This window comes from Balaenoptera physalus (assembly GCF_965194825.1).
Source record: "Balaenoptera physalus genome assembly, chromosome: 16".
Lineage (NCBI taxonomy): Eukaryota > Metazoa > Chordata > Mammalia > Artiodactyla > Balaenopteridae > Balaenoptera > Balaenoptera physalus.
In genome coordinates this window covers 29,942,625-29,960,256 of record NC_138898.1, presented here as the reverse complement: position 1 = coordinate 29,960,256, position 17,632 = coordinate 29,942,625, and the positions used below count along the sequence as shown (strand labels likewise).

Genomic DNA, 17,632 nt, shown 5'->3' with positions numbered 1-17,632 from the left:
AAAATGACAAGGTTAGGTCCATTAAGTTTCAGCTGCAGTCATGGTCTGAGAAGCAGAAAGCTTCTGTAACAGCCTAACAGAATCTTTTATTTCTTGTAGTCACACAGCTGCTACTGCTGAAAATCAAAGACAGAGTTTAATTGTATGGGTTGTTAAACAATGACAGTTAAATTCTCTAGCACATGTGAAAGTTAGGGCACTAATTAGAAAAGAAAGGAATCCTGAAACTTGGAAGGGAGATAACTGGTTAGACCCAGATGAAACTGACAATCTTGAGTCCCCAAGTCATTCTGAGTCTTCCTCACCAGTGAAAGTAGCTTGCCCTCCTGTGTCCGAGGAGACTAGCCTTCCTCTACTTGAAAACCCTGTTATGCTCTCACTTGAGGTAGATGTCTTGGGAGCCTCCCTCTCCAAGGCTGACCTGGCTAACATTACTGCTGAGTGGTTAATCGGCCAAGAGCAGAGACCAGTACATGGCCCCAGTATGACACCATTCCCAGGGGGAGCAGTCCGCAAGTCGATTACACTGGACCTCTTCCATCATGGAGGGGGCAAAGATTTGTCCTCACTGGAATACATATTCTGGATGTGGATTTGTCTTCTTTACCTGTAATGCCTTTGCTAGCACCTACCATCGTGGACTTACAGGATGTCTCATGACATCCTTGGTGGATGGGACTTCCTTGGTGGTCCAGTGGGTAAGACTCCATGCTCCCAGTGCAGGGGGCCCAGGTTTGATCCCTGGTCGGGGAACTAGATTCCGTGTGCATGCCACAACTAAGAATCCTCATAATGCAACTAAGAGCCCACATGCCGCAACTAAAACGCAGCACAAGCAAAATAAATAAATAAATAAATAAATAAATAAATAAACAGAATGTCTCATCTACCGTTGCAGCATTCTGCAAAGCCTTGCAACTAATAAAGGACTTCACTGCACAGCAAAGCAAGTGCAGCAGTGGGCTCAGGTCCATGGAATCAACTAGCCTTACCTTATAACCCATTACCCAGAAGTGGCTGGTCTAAATGTACTGACGACTCAGTTAAAGCACCAATTGGGAGACAGTATCCTAAAAGTATGGGGCCCTGTCTTACAGGATGCAAGCTCATGCTTTGCATCAGAGACCATTACATGGTATTATCTCCTCCACAGTCAGAATACGGGGGACCTGGAATCAAGGGGTGGAAGTGGGAGTGACTCCTCTCACTATTACACCTAATGACTCTCATTAAAATATTGCTTCCAGTTTCACTAACTTTGAGACCTATTGGTTTGGAGAGCTTAGTCTCCAAGGGGAGAATGTTTCCACCAGGGGACACAACAATGGATTCACTGAATTAGAAGACAAGAGTGCTACCTTGGGGACTTCCCTGATGGCGCAGTGGTTAAGAATCCGCCTGCCAATGCAGGGGACACGGGTTCGAGCTCTGGTCTGGGAAGATCCCACATGCCGTGGAGCAACTAAGCCCGTGTGCCGCGACTACTGAGCCTGAGTGCCACAACTACTAAAGCCCACGCGCCTAGAGCCCGTGCTCCGCAACAAGAGAAGCCACCACAATGAGAAGCCCGCGCACTGCAACGAAGAGTAGCCCCCACTCGCCGCAACTAGAGAAAGCCCACGCACAGCAATGAAGAACCAACACAGCCAAAAAATAAATAAATAAATAAATGTATATATATAAAAAAAAGAGTGCTACCTTGCCATTTGGGGCTCCTTATGCCACTGAAACAACAGGCAAGAAAATGGGGTTAATTTACTGGCTGAAGTGATTATCCTGATGGCCAAGGGGAAATGAAGCTGCTGCTATACAATGGAGGCAAGGAGGACTATGTCTGAAACCCAGGGGATCCTCTGGGGCACCTCTTAGTACTTCCGTGTCTAACAAAAAAGGTTAATGAAAAACCTCAGCAACCAAAAAAAGCAGAATGACTGAGGATTGGGTCACTTCACTATGTAAAGAGCAGAGCAGTGAAGGTTCTGGCTGACAGCAAGGGAAATATGGGATGGGCAGTTGAAAAAGGAAGCCATAGATATTAACTATGATCTTGTGACCAGTTACAGAAATGAAGACTATAGCCACTTTGTGTATTTTCTCTGTGCTTGTCGTATGCATGCGTTTATATATATATACCAGCCATTATCTTCTCTCCTTCCCATTTTTATTTTATATACAAATTATTAGAGGTTAACTTTAAAATTCAATTTTTAGGTAACAGAATATTCAGTGGGACTGTAATTCAATTTGAGGAGTAACTAATGTAGTGACTGATACAATGACTGTTAAGACTGTATGTCTTCTCACTTTGGGAAAAAGAAGTTTACTTGTAAGAAGGATGGTATCTTGTTAAGCAGAAATATAGAGTTGTTTTGTTGTTGTGAGGGAGTTGAAGTGTAGAGGGCACTTGTGGAAGCTGATCAGCCAAAGAATGGACTGTGCCAGTTATCAAATTATTGCCTCCCAGCTCCAAATTCATCCTTCAATACATGCTCCACAGAGAGCTAGATGTTAAGCTTTCTCAGTAGAGGGCCCTGTAGTTAAGGGATATTGTAGGAGGAGGGGGGTCTCTGGCTGTTTCCAACAGCTGCAAGGTTGGTCAGCAGTGTGGGTATGAGGACATCTGGTGATACTCTGCCCCAACCATGCGCCCAGAACACACAATCCCTTGGTGACCTCACAGCCTTGGCCTGGACTGGCATCCACCTTCCCGTGGTTCTCTCCACAAGACACCGCATGCTCCAGGTCTCCTCCTCATACAGGTGCTCCCTGTGCAAGTCCACGAACCTGGCCACCAGCTATGGCTCACCTGTGCCCTATCTGTGCCCAGGAGGGCTGCTTCCTGCTTGTCCAGTGACTGTGCACCAGCTCTGGCCCAGGTAAACCAGCAACTCCCCCACCAACCAGTGGGCTGCAACTATACCTTCCCCAGCGAGGTAGGAACCCCGGCTTGGGGAGGGCATCCCCCCCTCCAACTTGTCCTTCCTTTCTCCTCAGTCCTAGGAAAGGACAGTTTTATTTTATCTTATAGTTACTTCGTTATCACAGTTTAATAGTTCTTTATACTAAACTTCCCCTATTTAATCACTGTATGGTTTGTCTCCTAATTAGAATCATAGTGATATTAACTGTGTCACATTCCACAGACCACTTGCTTGTCACAAGGGGGAAAATGGGTGAGAATGTGGCCATCAGCCTCCAGACACCTGTCAATCTCAACTTCCCTAGTAGCAGACAACCCGATACAATGATGCCTCCAGATGAACACCACACACACATCACCTACAAGGTGTTTCTGCCAAAAATGTCAACCTAAATCTGATCAAGCCTTTAGATCTAACACACAGTTTCAGGAAATACAGGCTATGATAGAGAAAAAAGTTCAAAGGCACCACAAGGAAGCAAGGGGACAAATCCAGAAAGCGACTAGGTCTCTAAAACAAGTCAATGTCATGAAAACAAAGGGTAGGGGTGAGAGTAGGATGATAATGTTCAAGTTTACAAGAGACTTAATTAAGAGAGATAAGCAGGGAATTCCCTGGTGGTCCAGTGGTTAGGACCCAGCGCTTTCACTGCGGGGGCCCAGGTTCAATCCCTGGTCAGGGAACTAAGATCCCCACAAGCCACGCAGTGCGGGGGTGGGGGTGGGGGGTAAGCAAATGACTAATTCTTATTTGGGTCTCAATTTGAACGAACCAGTTATAAAAAGGCATTTTGAAGACAACTGGAGAAGTCTGAAGAAGGACTGGTTGTTAGATGATATTAAATGTTCATTTTGTTTGGTGTGAAATAGCACTATATTTTATAGGAAACTGTCTTTTTTTTTCAAAGTAATACACATTTAAGGTGTGACTATAATTTACTTTAAAATATAGCAGAAAATGTATTTGATTGAAAAGATGTCTGGAGATTGTTTTTAAATGGTCCCAAAAAGTGTGTGTGTGTTGAGGGATGGGGGGTGGGTAGATGAAAAGTGAATGGCAAAGTGCTGACACTTGTTGAAGCTGGGTGATGAGCACATGGATGTCCACTACACTACTTTTAGAACATTTATGTATATTTGAACTTTTTCTTAAATTTTTTTAAACTTACAAGTAGTTGAAGCAAATGTATTACAACACGATAACAATTTTTAAGCCTAAACAATGGCTATGGGTATTCATTCTATTATTCCTACTCTGTTGTACATTTAAAATCTTTCACTGTAAAAAGTTAAATACAAATTCCAAGAAAAAAGGGAGGTCACCTCTATCCAATGCCCCAGGCAGTCAAGCTCAAATGAGGCCTGAGCTGTGTCCAGTGCAGTAACAGGATGTCACTGAGAAGAGGGTGGTCAGACCATAGTGAGTGATCGGTGGGAAGAGAGAAAATGGAAGCAAGTATAGGTGGCAGTTTTCAGACCTTTGGTGAGGTGAGGAGGAGGGACTTGTTTATTTTTTGAATAGGGAAGTTTATTTTTTGTTAGGATGGGGAGATTTGAATATAGAGGTTGAGGTCTGAAAGGGAGCCCTTGGGGGTAAGGATCGTGGAAAACAATGTAGAGGTCTTCAAATTTTCCTGTAGCAAAGAAACACCTGGCTGCTTGTTAAAATACAGATCAAATTTCCAGGACCCAACCCAGAGATAATGGAGTAGATCTGGCCTAGGAAGCTGCATGCAGCCAGCATCTCGGGTGACCTTGATGCAGGGGGTCCCGCGCAACAACCGCTGGAGAAACCTGTGGTGGCAGGAGGGTGGACAGACAGCGCATGGTTTCTGAGAAGGCAGGGAGACGGGGCACATCTCCTCGGCAGGCTGGCAACACAACAGGCAGATTTCGTCAGGGGAACCCTACACTCTTCTAGGCAATGATTTCCAGCTCTCTGGGAAGCACAAGGTGAAGTCAGCGATTGGCAGGAGGGACCCAAGGAGGCTTCGGCTGCAGTCCAGGAGGTTAGCATCGACACAGACTGGGGTGGGAAAGAAGCGTACGGGTACAGGAGTAAGGGTCAGGGAGCGAAGAGCAGCAAAGCGACGGCCACCTCCTCAAGGCTTCAAGGTAAAGAAGGCTTCTCAGGGACAGTGAGGTGACTCAAGCTATGCCTCGAGGTTGGCCTGGGGCGTGGATGGACAGCCTGAGAGCAGCATCTCAGAAAAGTCTAGAGGTGAGGACTTTGTGACGCTAGGCCGTATCTTCAGTGAGGAAGGTCAGCTACATATTTCTCCTCTACCTGCAGGTCCTGGAAGTGGAACTCTCCAGAGCAGCAGTAAATGGACCCTGGGTCTAATACCAGAAAATCACTAAATCTAGCAGGTATGGTAGTCTCAATTCCAGCCCCCTCCGGGAAACAGTGACAAAATCCCTGCTGCAGTGCAGCTGAACTGCTGGAAAAGCACGGTCCACTGCAGTAAGAGAAGAGCTTGTGTGAAAATAGATGATCTCCAGCCTGTCCAGGCTGAGCTATCAGACCACTGCGGAGGAAGAAGTGCATCAGGTCTAGCCTTGGGGAATAATCCATCAGTTCCAAAATCCCCAGGCCCTGAAGAGAGACCACAATCACCCCCGAAATCCCTTGACTCCAGCCTGCCTTAAAAATAAATACTACTAAAGTATCCTTGTGCTGGAAATGTAAAATGGTGCAGCTGCCATGGAAAACAGTAGGATAATTCCTCAAAATATTAAACACAGAATTACCATATGATCCGGAAATTCCACTTCTGGGTGAAAACAGGGTCTCGAAGAGATATTCGTACACCATTGTTTATAGCAGCATTATTCACAATAGCCACGAGGTGGAAGTAACCCAAGTGTCCATTGACAGATGAATGCATAAATAAAATGTGGTAAATACATACAATAGAATATTATTCAGCCTTAAAAGGGAAGGTAATTCTGATACATTCTACAACATGGATGAACCTTGAGGACAGTATGCTAAATGAAATAAGCCAGTCACAAGAAAGCAAATAGTGTATGATTTCACTTGTATGAGCTACCTAGAGTAGTCAAATTCATAAAGACAGAAAGTAGAATGGTAGTTGCCAGGGCTGGGGGAAGGGGAGAATGAGGAGTTATCATTTAATGGGTATAGAGATTCAATTTTGCAAGATGAAAAAGTTCTGGAGATTGATTGCACAATGTGAATATACTTAACACTCCTGGATTGTACTTTATAATAAATAAGATAGTAAATTTTATATTATGTGTATCTAACCACAGTTTTTTTTAATGTTCATGTTTATATGTGCAAAACAGACAAACGAACAAAGCCATAAAACCTACTAAAATAGTCATCCTCTCTTCTACGAAGAGTTCCACAAGTACGAAATATATCTTCAGTCTCCTTTCCTTCACCATAAAGGATGTTTCTAAAGTACCTGAGGGCTTCCCTGGTGGCGCAGTGGTTGGGAGTCTGCCTGCCAATGCAGGGGACACGGGTTCGAGCCCCGGTCTGGGAGGATCTCACATGCCGCGGAGCAACTAAGCCCGTGCACTGCAGCTGCTGAGCCTGCGCTCTGGAGCCTGCGAGCCACAACTACTGAAGCCCCCGCGCCTAGAGCCGGTGCTCTGCAGCAAGAGAAGCCACCGCAATGGGAAGCCCGCACACTGCAGTGAAGAGTGGCCCCCACTCGCCACAGCTAGAGAGGGCCCGTGTGCAGCAACAAACACCCAACGCAACCAAAAATAAAAATAAATACATAAATAAATACATAAATGAATAAAAATAAATTTGTAAAAAAATAAAGTACCTGAAACACTGTTCAAAACCAAGCTCACCCTTTTCCCCACCATACTCACTCTTCCTTTCTCATTATGTTAAGCCAAAAACCCAAGTCATCCTTGATTTGTTGCTCTTCCTCCTTCCTACCAAATGCAACTCATCACAATGTCCTTCAGTTTTACCCCCTTAATATCTCTCCAACTGGTCCCCTTCTCTCCATCTCCAGGGCTCACCACCATTAACTTCTCCTTGGTCTATTCCACCAGCCTCCTAACCAGTCTCCATTCTTGCTTGCCCCTTCCAACTAGTCCCCCCATTGCCTCCAGGAGGAACTTAAAACACACACACACACACACACACACACACACCACAAAGCCAATCACATCAATCCTTTCATTTTAGGCTTCCCACTGGTCTTCAAATAAAGTGGTCTCTTATCCTGTCCCCTTGTCTGTGGCACTCCAGCCACATTGGCTCTATTTAGGTCACTGAGAGTGTCCCTGTCTCTCTCGCTTCAGGACCTTTGTATATGCTCTTCTTGGATCCCATTCCCTGCACCTAGGTCTACTCATCTTCTGGACGGGGTATTGTTTCCTTCAGAAAGTCTTCTTTTCCTCTGACTTACCAATCTGTTATATGCTTTCTGAGGACCCTACACTCTCCTTTACCTCACTGCTTATGATCAAACAAATACAGAGTCATTAGTGGTTATCAACTGTCTCCCTACTAGCTATAAGTTCTGAGGGCAGAAAGGGTCCATGTCTTTTTATTGGCCCAATATACATTCAGCCTGGCAAAGGGTTGGGCAAAATTATTTAATGGTATTACCCCAAACTGGGTTTTTAGAATAAAAATGGTTAAAATTCTGGAGCCTCATAAGAACTAATCACCATTACCTCTCCTTGCCCTCCCAAATTAGTGATTTTTCCAGAACACTACTTCCAATGCAAAAGAATCCCATCCTGTAGATAGGACTTGAAATGTCCGCCACCTGTTTATCATTCATTCACTTATTTGAACATGTATTCAGTCCTGGCATAAGGTTATGCACAAATACAAATAAAACTTAGTATCTGCACCTAAAATATTTTCTACTCTGGTAGAGAAATTAAAACACTTATTTTATTTTCCTACTTAAAAACAAAAACCCTATGCTTTAACACAGGTTCTAGAAGACTGGGCTCAAATCCTGGCTCCACTATCTGTGTAACCCGGTCACCTAACTTCTCTGTGCCTTAGTTTCCTCATCAGTAAGATGGGGTTAAAATAATGATACCTACCTCATGGGGCTGTGAGACTTAGACAATTTAATACACATAAAGTACTTAGCATGGTGTCTAGTACATAGAAAGGCTCAACACCCATTACCAAGAGTAACACATCGTCTGCAGCAAGGCTTATACCTCTACTCCTTTCTGGCGGTACAGCACAGGTAAGGGTTAGGCTAGCCACGCAGACCATGTCTATGGCATGTACTCAACATTTACACTCATTTAAAACTTTATTGGGGGACTTCCCTGGTGGCCCAGTGGTTAAGAATCCACCTGCCAATGCAGGAGACACGGGTTCGAGCCCCGGTCCGGGAATATCCCACATGCCGCGGAGCAACTAAGCCCGTGTGCCACAACTACTGAGCCTGCACTCTAGAGCCCACGCACCTAGAGCCTGTGCTCCACAACAAGAGAAGCCACTGCAGTGAGAAGCCCACGCACCACAAAGAAGAGTAGCCCCCGCTCGCCGCAACTAAAGAAAGTCCACGCACAGCAACGAAGACCCAACGCAGCAAAAAAAAAAAAAAAAAAGATAGTAAAACTTTATTGGTGTATAAACAAAGCTAAGACTTCATATGATAAACAGGAGTTCTATGGCAATGACATCACCATTTTCAGTACTCTATTTAATAAGCCTGCGTAGGCAACATATATTTTCAAAAGTAATACAGTTTAATTTTTTATTGATTGATTGATTGATTGCCATGTTGGGTCTTCGTTGCTGCGCGCGGGCTTTTCTCTAGTTGCAGCGAGCGGGGGCCAGTCCTCACTGCGGTGCGCAGGCCTCTCATTGCAGTGGCCTCTCCCACTGCAGAGCACGGGCTGCAGGCGTGCGGGCTTCAGTAGTTGTGGCGCATGGGCCTAGTTGCTCCGCAGCATGTGGGACCTTCCCAGACCAGGGCTCGAACCCGTGTCTCCTGCATTGGCAGGCAGATTCTTAACCACTGTGCCACCAGGGAAGCCCCAAGTTAATATTTTTAAAAGTATATGCTGTGTTGTAAACACTAAATTACATGCTACCTATGTCAACTGACAACCCTTCTCCACAAAAAGTTTAAATCACTGTTATTTCCTACCGACTTCCCTGATTTTTAACTAAATTTTTGCAATTTTTTTCACATTGTACAGGCACATTTATAAGAATCAGAAATAAACAACAAATGCAACAGATCGCTAAAAATTGCATCAAGGCATTTGTCCACCTCAGAAGTGTTAAGGGCTGACATTTTGTGTATTAAAGATTACATTGAAAAGTTTTAACATGTGAATAACAATGGTATATAGTTTCACTAGCATGAACAGTTGTCTTCTATTGAAATAAGACCCCAACGCGATGCCTTTGTGATCTTTAGTTGCAATCAATAAAGTATTTTTTTAACTTTATTAGGCAACCACTACGCAGCAGGCACTGTTCTAAATATGCACTGGAGATAAAGAGATGCAAGAAATGCTCTCAGCCCTCAAGGAATTTGGTTTAGCAGAAGAAACCTATACAAACATTGACCTATTGTGCCATACAAAACAGACCTTAGCACTGGGTCTTGTGAGACCCAAAGGAAAGTCAGCTGAAAGTCAAGTCTATTGGGATTAGATCAGGGAAGGTTTCAGAAAGAACCCTTAAACTAAGTCCTGAAGGATAAGTAAGAATTCTCCAGTGAAGTAAAGAGGGAAATGGCAGTGTTCACAGAAGGAACTGTAGGCTGGTGCAAACATAGCGAGCCCTGAAACGTCATGATGTGTTGGGATCCTGTTCTGTGCAACTGGAACACAGATTTGGGTAGGAGTTGAAGAAGAAATTGAAGTCGAAGAAACAAATAAGGCCGGTTTATAGACATAACACGAGAAGGAGTTTGTACTTTGTTTTTCAAAGAAGGGAAGCCATTGAAAAAAATCCTAATTAGGGTAATGACGTGATCAGTCTACACTTTAGAAAGATTAGTGGTTTAGGACTCCACGACTCCCATGAGAGGGCTGCCCCTAACAGGGGGTCCTCACTTGCGCTACTTCTGGATTTAGCGGCGATTCGCCCCCTTCTCCCAGCCTTGGTCAGCACTGCTATCCCACCCGCTGTGCAAGCCGGCCCCCGCAGGAGCACCCCTGGTCTGACTTCAGCAGCACTTCCCGGCAGGAGACCGAGCACTCACTGTCACCCGTGGGCGGCCACCCTCAACGTGATCTGAGCATCCTTCCAGAGGCTGACAGCCCTGGGCTTCAGTTGGGCTGTGCCGCTACTTGTGTGACCACTACGGTTGCCTCAGTTTCCTTCTCCGGAGAAGGGGAAGGCCCGGCCCTAGGTGGCTGTATGTTAAGTGGTAGACGCCGCGGGAGAGCCGGCGACGGGCGGACCCCAGCGCCGTAGAGACCGCGACGCGCGCCTCCGGCTCCGCTCAGAGACTCGAGCCGGCGGGCGAGCGGGATAAGCTAGAACGTGGGAGGCAGGGCGGGGTGGCTCACCGGTAAAAGGCAGAGTCCCCAAGCGGGTTCCAGTTCGCGGTGTAGCAGTCCATGGCTGGTGCAGGCGGCAGCCGGCCAGCGCCGAGGGGACACCCACCTAGCGCGGGCTCCAGGAAGGCACTTCCGCTTCCGCCCGTCCGGGTCACGTGGCGAGGCCGCGGCTACGGCCGTCACCGCTGTGGGCGGCTGCACTTGGCCGCCGCCGCGCCCCCTCCCACGCCCGGGTGGGCCCGGCCCTGGCTCCTGCTCCCCACGGCGGCCACCCCTGCTGCCTTCCTGTCCCCTCGGGCGTTGGGGGGGTCGGGCAGAGTCGGACATGGGTGACCGGAAGTGGGAGTTGTGAGTGTCGCAGCCCGGGGCGGGGAGGGCCCAGGCGCTGTCGGGCCTCCGCGACTCACGCATGGAGAGTGCTGGGCGTCGGGCTGCGCACCGACCGCTAACCGGGACGCACGGGCTCTGCGGGGCAGAGGCTGTGCTGAAGCGACCGGCCTCTTCGGGCGCGGGAACATGAGGCCAGGCCCGGAGCCCGCTGCGGGCGTGGCGCGCGGTGTGCGGGCCTGCCCGGGTCGCGGGTGAACGGCGCGGAGCCCCGGGACTCGGTAATTGGCGCGAGCGAGCGCGCGCATGCGCGGGGCGGCGGCGGGCACGTGGCGGGGCGCAGGGCTGCACCGCGCGGGAAGCGCTTCGGTGTCCTGGAGCCCCGCGGGCCTGGCGACCTCCTGCCTCCTGTGCCAAGTGTAATGGAGACCGGCGCCACCATGGGCCCCATTCTGCTGCCGCCACCTGGTCCCTGTAGCCCAGAGCAGCCCGGAGGGCGCCGCCGCGCGTCTCGTTTATTCCGTGTGGGTCCTGGAGCCAACCTGTCCTGAGTCCCCGCCCTCGCGCGGCTTAGTGGCCTCTCCCTGCAGCCCGTCGTTGTTGGCGGCGGCATGGTCTTCTGTCTGGAGAACGAGGAGCTGCGCCGCCCGCTGGGAAGCACCATGGTCCATTTCCAGGCCTCTGAAGTCCAGCAGCTGCTACACAACAAGTTCGTGGTCATCTTGGGGGACTCAAGTGAGTGCCCTTCTAGAATCACACTTCCCGGTCCCACACCTGCAGCCTGTTTTCCGCATCTGGACCCTTTGTCTCCATCTCAAATCTCCTTCCTGATCCCTAGTCTGTTCCAGTCCAGTAGGTTTTCTCTTTTGATTTCCCTAACGCCTTCCACAGGTGTCCTGACAGATGTAGCCTGTCAAGCTTTTCACCCCATCCTTGCTCAGCATTTTTCTTCCTGACGGTCCCCCACAATGTCCCTCATGGAAGCGGTGGATTGTGCTGTCTGTCTCTTGGGTGACTTGGCTGACTTATTTCTGCCAGGTGATCTTGGGTCACTATATACTGACTTGAGGAGTGGTGTACAGCTAGAAGGAACAGAGGTAGTGCCAGGACTTTTTAACCTCACCTTTTCTTCTGCTTCTAAGTCAACACTCCACAAAGGTGGTGTTGGGCAACCCCAGCCCTGGGAAGATGGGAGGCCTGGATTTGGAAGGAGCTGGGGTGGAGTGCGGTCTGCCTCAGCCGCAGGATCTCTGTCTCCCTGCAGTCCAGCGGGCTGTGTACAAAGACCTGGTGCTTCTGCTCCAGAAAGACTCACTGCTCACAGCCGCCCAGCTGAAAGCCAAGGTGAGGGAAGCTTGGCGGCCATGCCAGTGGTGGGTGGGCACAGACTCTGGCCTGGTAGGGTCCTCCTCCCTGGCATGGGTCTGACCAGCTGGGTGGGGGGGTGGGCAGGGGGAGCTGAGCTTTGAACAGGACCAGCTGGTGGCTGGGGGTCAGCTGGGTGAGCTGCACAACGGGACACAGTACCGGGAGGTCCGCCAGTTCTGCTCGGGTTCTGGCCACCACCTTGTACGCTTCTACTTCCTCACCCGCGTTTACTCCGAGTACCTCGAGGGAGTCCTGGAGGAGCTGACATATGGGCCTGCCCCGGACCTGGTGATCATCAACTCTTGCCTCTGGGATCTCTCCAGGTTGGGGCGGGGGCAGAGGGAAACCGGGGGTGGAGGTATGGCTCAGAGGCCACCCACCCCTGTGCTCTTGCCCACCCTTTGTGCTACCCAACAGGTATGGCCGCTGCTCGATGGAGAGCTACCGAGAGAACCTGGAGCGGGTGTTCATGCGCATGGACCAGGTGTTGCCAGACTCCTGCCTGCTGGTGTGGAACATGGCAATGCCCCTAGGAGAGCGTGTCACTGGGGGTTTCCTTCTGCCTGAGGCAAGTGACCAGAGCCCCTTAGGATAGAGGACGGGGCAGCTGACTGGTAGATAGAGGACCCTCCCTCCCGAACCTGCTTCATTCTGTGGCTCTTAGATGCTGCACTTTCTCACTCAGCTCCAGCCCCTGGCGGGCTCTCTGCGGCGGGATGTGGTTGAAGGGAACTTCTACAGCGCTACGCTGGCTGGGGACCACTGCTTCGATGTCTTGGACCTCCACTTTCATTTCCGGCATGCAGTACAGCACCGTCACCGGGACGGTGTCCACTGGGACCAGCATGCTCACCGCCACCTCTCACACTTGCTTCTGACCCATGTGGCTGATGCCTGGGGTGTGGAGCTGCCGAAGCGTGACTATCCCCATGGTGAGCCCTACCACAAGTGGGGACGGTAGTGATGCAAAGAGGGCCCTCAGAGCATAGGGCTCATAAACGACAGGACAGAGATCCTCAAGGGGAGTAGAGGCCCCTTGAAGGACTGTTGTGGATCCTGAGTGCTCCTTCCTTCCCCTGGGTTTCTGTATGGTCTAGCCGTGTGGTCACCTATGTGTATGTGAATGAGCATTGAGCACATAAGGTAGCATGTCAGAGACCCTTATGCTACAGATAAACGGGAAAGGAATGGGAATACTTTTAGATAGAAGTAGATGTGGGGGGTGGAAAGGCAGAAACAGAGGAAAGGTAATCCAGGCAGTGTGGCAGAAACAACGAAGCCCCTTGGCTGGTGCTGTCAGCCCCTCAGTTCCTGCCTGCTTATAAAGGGAACATCGTGGGTGGTTCCATATCTGCTTCTGCCCTGGATCGTGTCCTCCAAGGCTAATGTTCCTGCCTCACTTGTTGACAACTCATCCCTTTAAGCCACTTGTCTAGGACAATTGCTGTGTACATAGTACCTACAGGATAGTGTTTATTGAATTGGAGACACAAGTCATGTTAGAAGGCTGTAGTAGCATTAAAGGATGTGAGGGCACAGAGAGGTCAAGAATGTCACTTTTAGCCTGGAGTTGGAGCATCAGGGAAGTGAATTAGGACCTTGATTATATAATGGTCCAATTTCTTTGTTTTTTTAGGTGAGAACTAAATCTCATCTAAATCAGTTGGAGAACTGATCCCCAACAAAGGAAGGGTTGCTCTAAAGGTTGTAAGGCTAGTTTGTCGTGGCTCAGGTCTTCTGAATCCAGTTTGGAGCCACAGAAATAGGAACGTCAAAGGGAAGAGTTGGGTGGGAGGATGAGTTGGTGAGTTTGGTTAGGGCAGATCTCTTTGAGGTACTATGAAGATGTTGAGTAGATTTGGAGTCAGTGGTGCCCAGCAGGGAGATGGCAGCTGAGGGCATGAATGTGAACAGCGACGGAAAGAGCAAAACAATAGCCATGTTTTGGAGTTGGAAGGGAAGAGGGGCTGATGGAGGAAACAAAAGGAGACAAGGGTAGAGTCACTTTGAGGGAGGACAGAGGCTACTGGCCACGTGACTTGTCAGGAAGCGAGGAAGTGGTTACATTTCGTAGGATAAATGTTGAAGGAGTAGAGTAGGGTTAAAAGAGGTAGTGAGCAGTTGATGAGAGAATGGCACCTGGGCAGAATACTCTTTGTGGGAGGAAATATGAAAGGAACAGGGCCCTACTGGGAGAAGGAAGTGACAGGATCTTTGTTTTTAAGAGAGAAGGTTTACTAAGCTTATTTATTGGTCTGTGGCGAGGAGCTGGGAGAGGAAAAAGCTAAAGATACAGGAGCTGGGCAACAGAGGGAGGAGACTGGAGGGGAGCATGAGGTCAGAACAAAGGCAAATCCACTGACTATTGAGACAGGCAGGGAAGAAAGAGCACAGCTTGGGCTTGGCCTGAAATGAGAGGGTATGAGGAAACCTGGGTAGGAAGTAGAGGGTGCTGTGTTCTCCAAGAGGAGAGAGTAGAGGTTTAGAAGTGTGGACAGCCAGAGTTCAGGGCAGCCTGGCTCCCCAGGCCTACCTAAAACAACCATCCCATTCCTAGACCCGTGGATTGAGGACTGGCCAGAGCCGGATCATCTCTTCCAGGGGAGCCAGGGGCAGCCCCCAGACTTCGGGGAGCAGCTGGCCTTGCCCCCACCCTCTCCCTTACCCCTTCCCATGCATTTTCCCTACCCTCTTCCTCAGCCCTCCCCACCTCCTCTGTTTCCACCCCTGCCCCAGGATCCCCCTTTTTTCCCAGGCCAGCCCTTCCCACCCCATGAATTCTTCAATTTTAATCCAACAGAAGACTGCTCGATGCCACCCCACTTAGGTAGGTGCCTCTACAACCTCCCAGCACACCTTTTCCAGCATCCCCTTGAACGTCCCCCATCCTAGCCTCCTGTGTCCAGGTGGGCTGAGAGGAGTTGGGTAGCCCTTGTGCCCCCCAGGCTTGGGTTCAGTCACAGCTGAGTCTGGAACAGCATCTGTAGACTCATTAATTAGCTCATTGATTGTCACAATTTCCTGACTTGGAAATAGGGGAAGTAGTATTGCCATTTTGCAAATGGGGATTGAAGCCCAGAGAAACTCACCCTGGAGGACCAGAACTGCCTGAAGGCAGAGGTGGGCTCACCCTGGCCAGAAGCCCACTCTGATAATGGCTGGTTCTTTTGTAGGATGTAGCCCCGGAGTGAACTTTGTGCCTGGCCCCCTGCCTCCTCCAGTCCCCAGCCCTATCCCCCATGGTCAGCACCGGGGCCTGGCCGTCCACCGGGGGATGCCACGCTGTATTCACACCAGCCCCTACCACGTGCCGAGGACAGGGGCACCCTGCAGGCAGCGTCCCAGACACTCAGACAGGCTGATCCATACATACAAACTGGACAGATGGCCTCCTGCCCATTCGGGGACGTGGCCTGGGTAGAGTGGATCTTATGCTGGGGCTGAATGTGCCAGTGGCCCTGCAGTGCCTGCTTGCCACCCCAGGTGCTGGGCCAGGGTATCTTGCTATGCCTGGCATTGTTGTTGTCCATTGCTGTCACCAATAAAGGCATGGAAGAACAGAGTAGCATCTTTTTGTGTAAGGGAGTAGGTTTCCCAACCATGATCTTAAAAGCTGGAGAGGCTGCCTCTGGGCTCTCTGCAACCTTGGACCTTTTAACCCACACTGCTTAGAAATCATTGAATGCATCCTTCCTACTGTCGCACACACTTGTTTACACCCTTACCAGAACACACATGTACTTAACAAAGACCCTGGAGGGGTTCTCTGTTGTCAGCAGCTCTTTGGGATTGGGAAATATCAAGGGCTGAGTTGAAATTGTCAGTATTTTATATGCAGTTTGGAATCTGGCTAGATCTCACCTATACCAGTCTCACACATTCATGTGTATGTTCAACATTCATCTACTCCTGGAGATATAAGACACATACCTTGCACAATTTCTTGGCACAGGGTAGACACTCATTAAGTGGTTGGAACTAAACAAAAAGCTCCCGAGCCCATGTGGGAGACTGATTAGAACCCTCCTCCTCTCAGAAATCACCCAAGCAAAAGTGAAAATGAGAAACAGAAATGTAAATATCTTATCTGATGACCAGGAAAGAGCAGAAACTCCAAACAATGAATTAGGTGGATAGGCTGAAAAACACAGTGGAACCACTGCTTGGTACAAATCACTTTGGAAATTCTTGGGCAGCATTTACTAAAGTTGAACATTTATGTACTCTGTGATTCAACAATTTCACTTCAAGAGAAATGAGTACATCTAGACAGATCTACCAAAAGACTTGTGCAAGAATATTCATAGAAGTTTTTTTCATAGTAGCCAAAACTTGGAAACAAGCCAAATGTCCATCAACAGGAGAGTGGATAAATATTCGTCCCATACAATGGGATAATAATAAAGGAGAACAAAATGCTGATAGATGCAACGACATGGCTAAATCTCACAGATGTAATGTTGAAAGAAGCCAGAAACTAGAGTACATTTTATATGATTTTATTCTGCATGATTTCAAGAATAGGCTAATCTGTGGTGATAGAAATCAGAATTGTGGTTACCTTTTGGGGGAGGTATTGATTGGGAAAGGGCATGATGGAACTACCTGGGATGATGGAAAAGTTCTATCTGGCTGGTAGTTACATGGATACACACAAAGACACACAAATATGTAAAAGTTGATTGAGCCAGAGACCTCCCTTCCAATGCAGGGGATATGGGTTCAATCCCAGGTTGGCCTGCATGCCGTGCAGTGAGGGCAAAAAAAAAATTTTTTTTAATTGAGCCATACCCTCGATATTTGTGCATTTTATTCATATGTAAAATGTATGAATTATATGTCAATTAAAAGGGAACCAGTGGAGTTCCCTGGTGGCCTACTGGTTAGGATTCACTGCCATGGCCTGGTTCAGTCCCTGGTCAGGAACTGAGATCCCACAAGCCGTGCGGTTTGGCCAAAAAAAAAAAAAAAAAAAAAAAAAAATCAGGATATCCAGGAGTGGTTTAACATTAAAAGACACCTAAAAATTTAATTCACCATATAAACAGAATAAAGCAGAATAAGTAGTCCTTGTAGTAGATGAAGAAAAAAAAATTTTTTTTTAACATTCGACATCCACTCATGATCAAAACTGCTAGCAAACTAGGAGTAGAAAGGAATTTCCTTGACTGGATAAAGGTTAACTATCAAAACTCCACCGTAATTCTTAATGGTGGAAACTTAAAAGCAGTTCTTTTAAAATCAGGATCAAGTCAAAGTTACCTGTGAACAGCAATTCCATATACCATTGTCTGGGAATTCCAGCTTGTTTAGTCAGAAGATGAACACAAAGGAAGAGGACCTATCCTCATAACATCTGGCTTTTAGACGGACGTGGTATCCTTGGGTTTAGAGGACTTCACAACTTTCATATATGTTACAAATATTTTGCAAGTATACAGTATCACGTATCAATTTTTAAAACTTTTTTGGTTTTAGATATTTGAAGACACAGGCCAGAAAATACGATAAAAGTTACAGCTC

General features: G+C 48.3%; 2 protein-coding genes and 1 long non-coding RNA gene across 15 annotated transcripts in view; 2 read left to right on the top strand and 1 right to left on the bottom strand.

Moving 5' to 3' along the window:
• LOC309644681 overlaps window positions 1-6,722 on the top strand; it is a 236,613-nt gene extending 229,891 nt beyond the window's left edge. The window contains exon 2 of the long non-coding RNA XR_014254554.1: window positions 6,360-6,722. This is a non-coding gene — a long non-coding RNA (uncharacterized lncRNA). The remainder of the gene's footprint in view (window positions 1-6,359) is intronic.
• The window catches only part of VPS16 (VPS16 core subunit of CORVET and HOPS complexes), a gene marked incomplete at its 5' end in the record, with an annotated part of 22,524 nt that extends 11,699 nt beyond the window's left edge, over window positions 1-10,825 (bottom strand). For 2 of the 5 annotated variants that reach the window (XM_082428484.1, XM_082428486.1), the window contains one exon: window positions 10,424-10,825. In XM_082428484.1, coding sequence (XP_082284610.1) covers window positions 10,424-10,825 — 402 coding nt within the window. The remainder of the gene's footprint in view (window positions 1-10,423) is intronic. The other 3 variants (XM_082428485.1, XM_082428488.1, XM_082428487.1) reach the window with 3 other exon arrangements.
• On the top strand, window positions 10,624-17,632 carry PCED1A (PC-esterase domain containing 1A). Of its 9 annotated transcripts, none has more exons than XM_082428533.1 (8): window positions 10,624-10,762; window positions 11,332-11,476; window positions 12,006-12,085; window positions 12,194-12,432; window positions 12,527-12,677; window positions 12,774-13,041; window positions 14,667-14,936; window positions 15,283-15,669. In XM_082428533.1, exons 2-8 carry the CDS (start codon window positions 11,353-11,355, stop codon window positions 15,528-15,530), a joined length of 1,380 nt encoding a protein of 459 aa, XP_082284659.1. In that variant the 5' UTR covers window positions 10,624-10,762; window positions 11,332-11,352; the 3' UTR covers window positions 15,531-15,669. The 9 variants fall into 9 exon arrangements, with proteins under 9 accessions (XP_082284659.1, XP_082284663.1, XP_082284662.1 ...); XM_082428537.1 differs by lacking the exons at window positions 10,624-10,762; window positions 15,283-15,669 and adding exons at window positions 10,881-11,022; window positions 17,588-17,632; XM_082428536.1 differs by lacking the exon at window positions 10,624-10,762 and adding an exon at window positions 10,881-11,022 and having other exon boundaries at window positions 12,347-12,432; window positions 12,795-13,041.

Excerpts from the sequence above, each read along its gene's own strand:
- PCED1A (XM_082428533.1), top strand. The coding sequence starts at position 11,353 with ATGGTCTTCTGTCTGGAGAACGAGGAGCTGCGCCGCCCGCTGGGAAGC. Across the intron at positions 12,433-12,526 it reads TGCCTCTGGGATCTCTCCAG|GTATGGCCGCTGCTCGATGG; the intron begins GTTGGGGCGGGG and ends GCTACCCAACAG. Across the intron at positions 12,678-12,773 it reads GGGGTTTCCTTCTGCCTGAG|ATGCTGCACTTTCTCACTCA; the intron begins GCAAGTGACCAG and ends TGTGGCTCTTAG.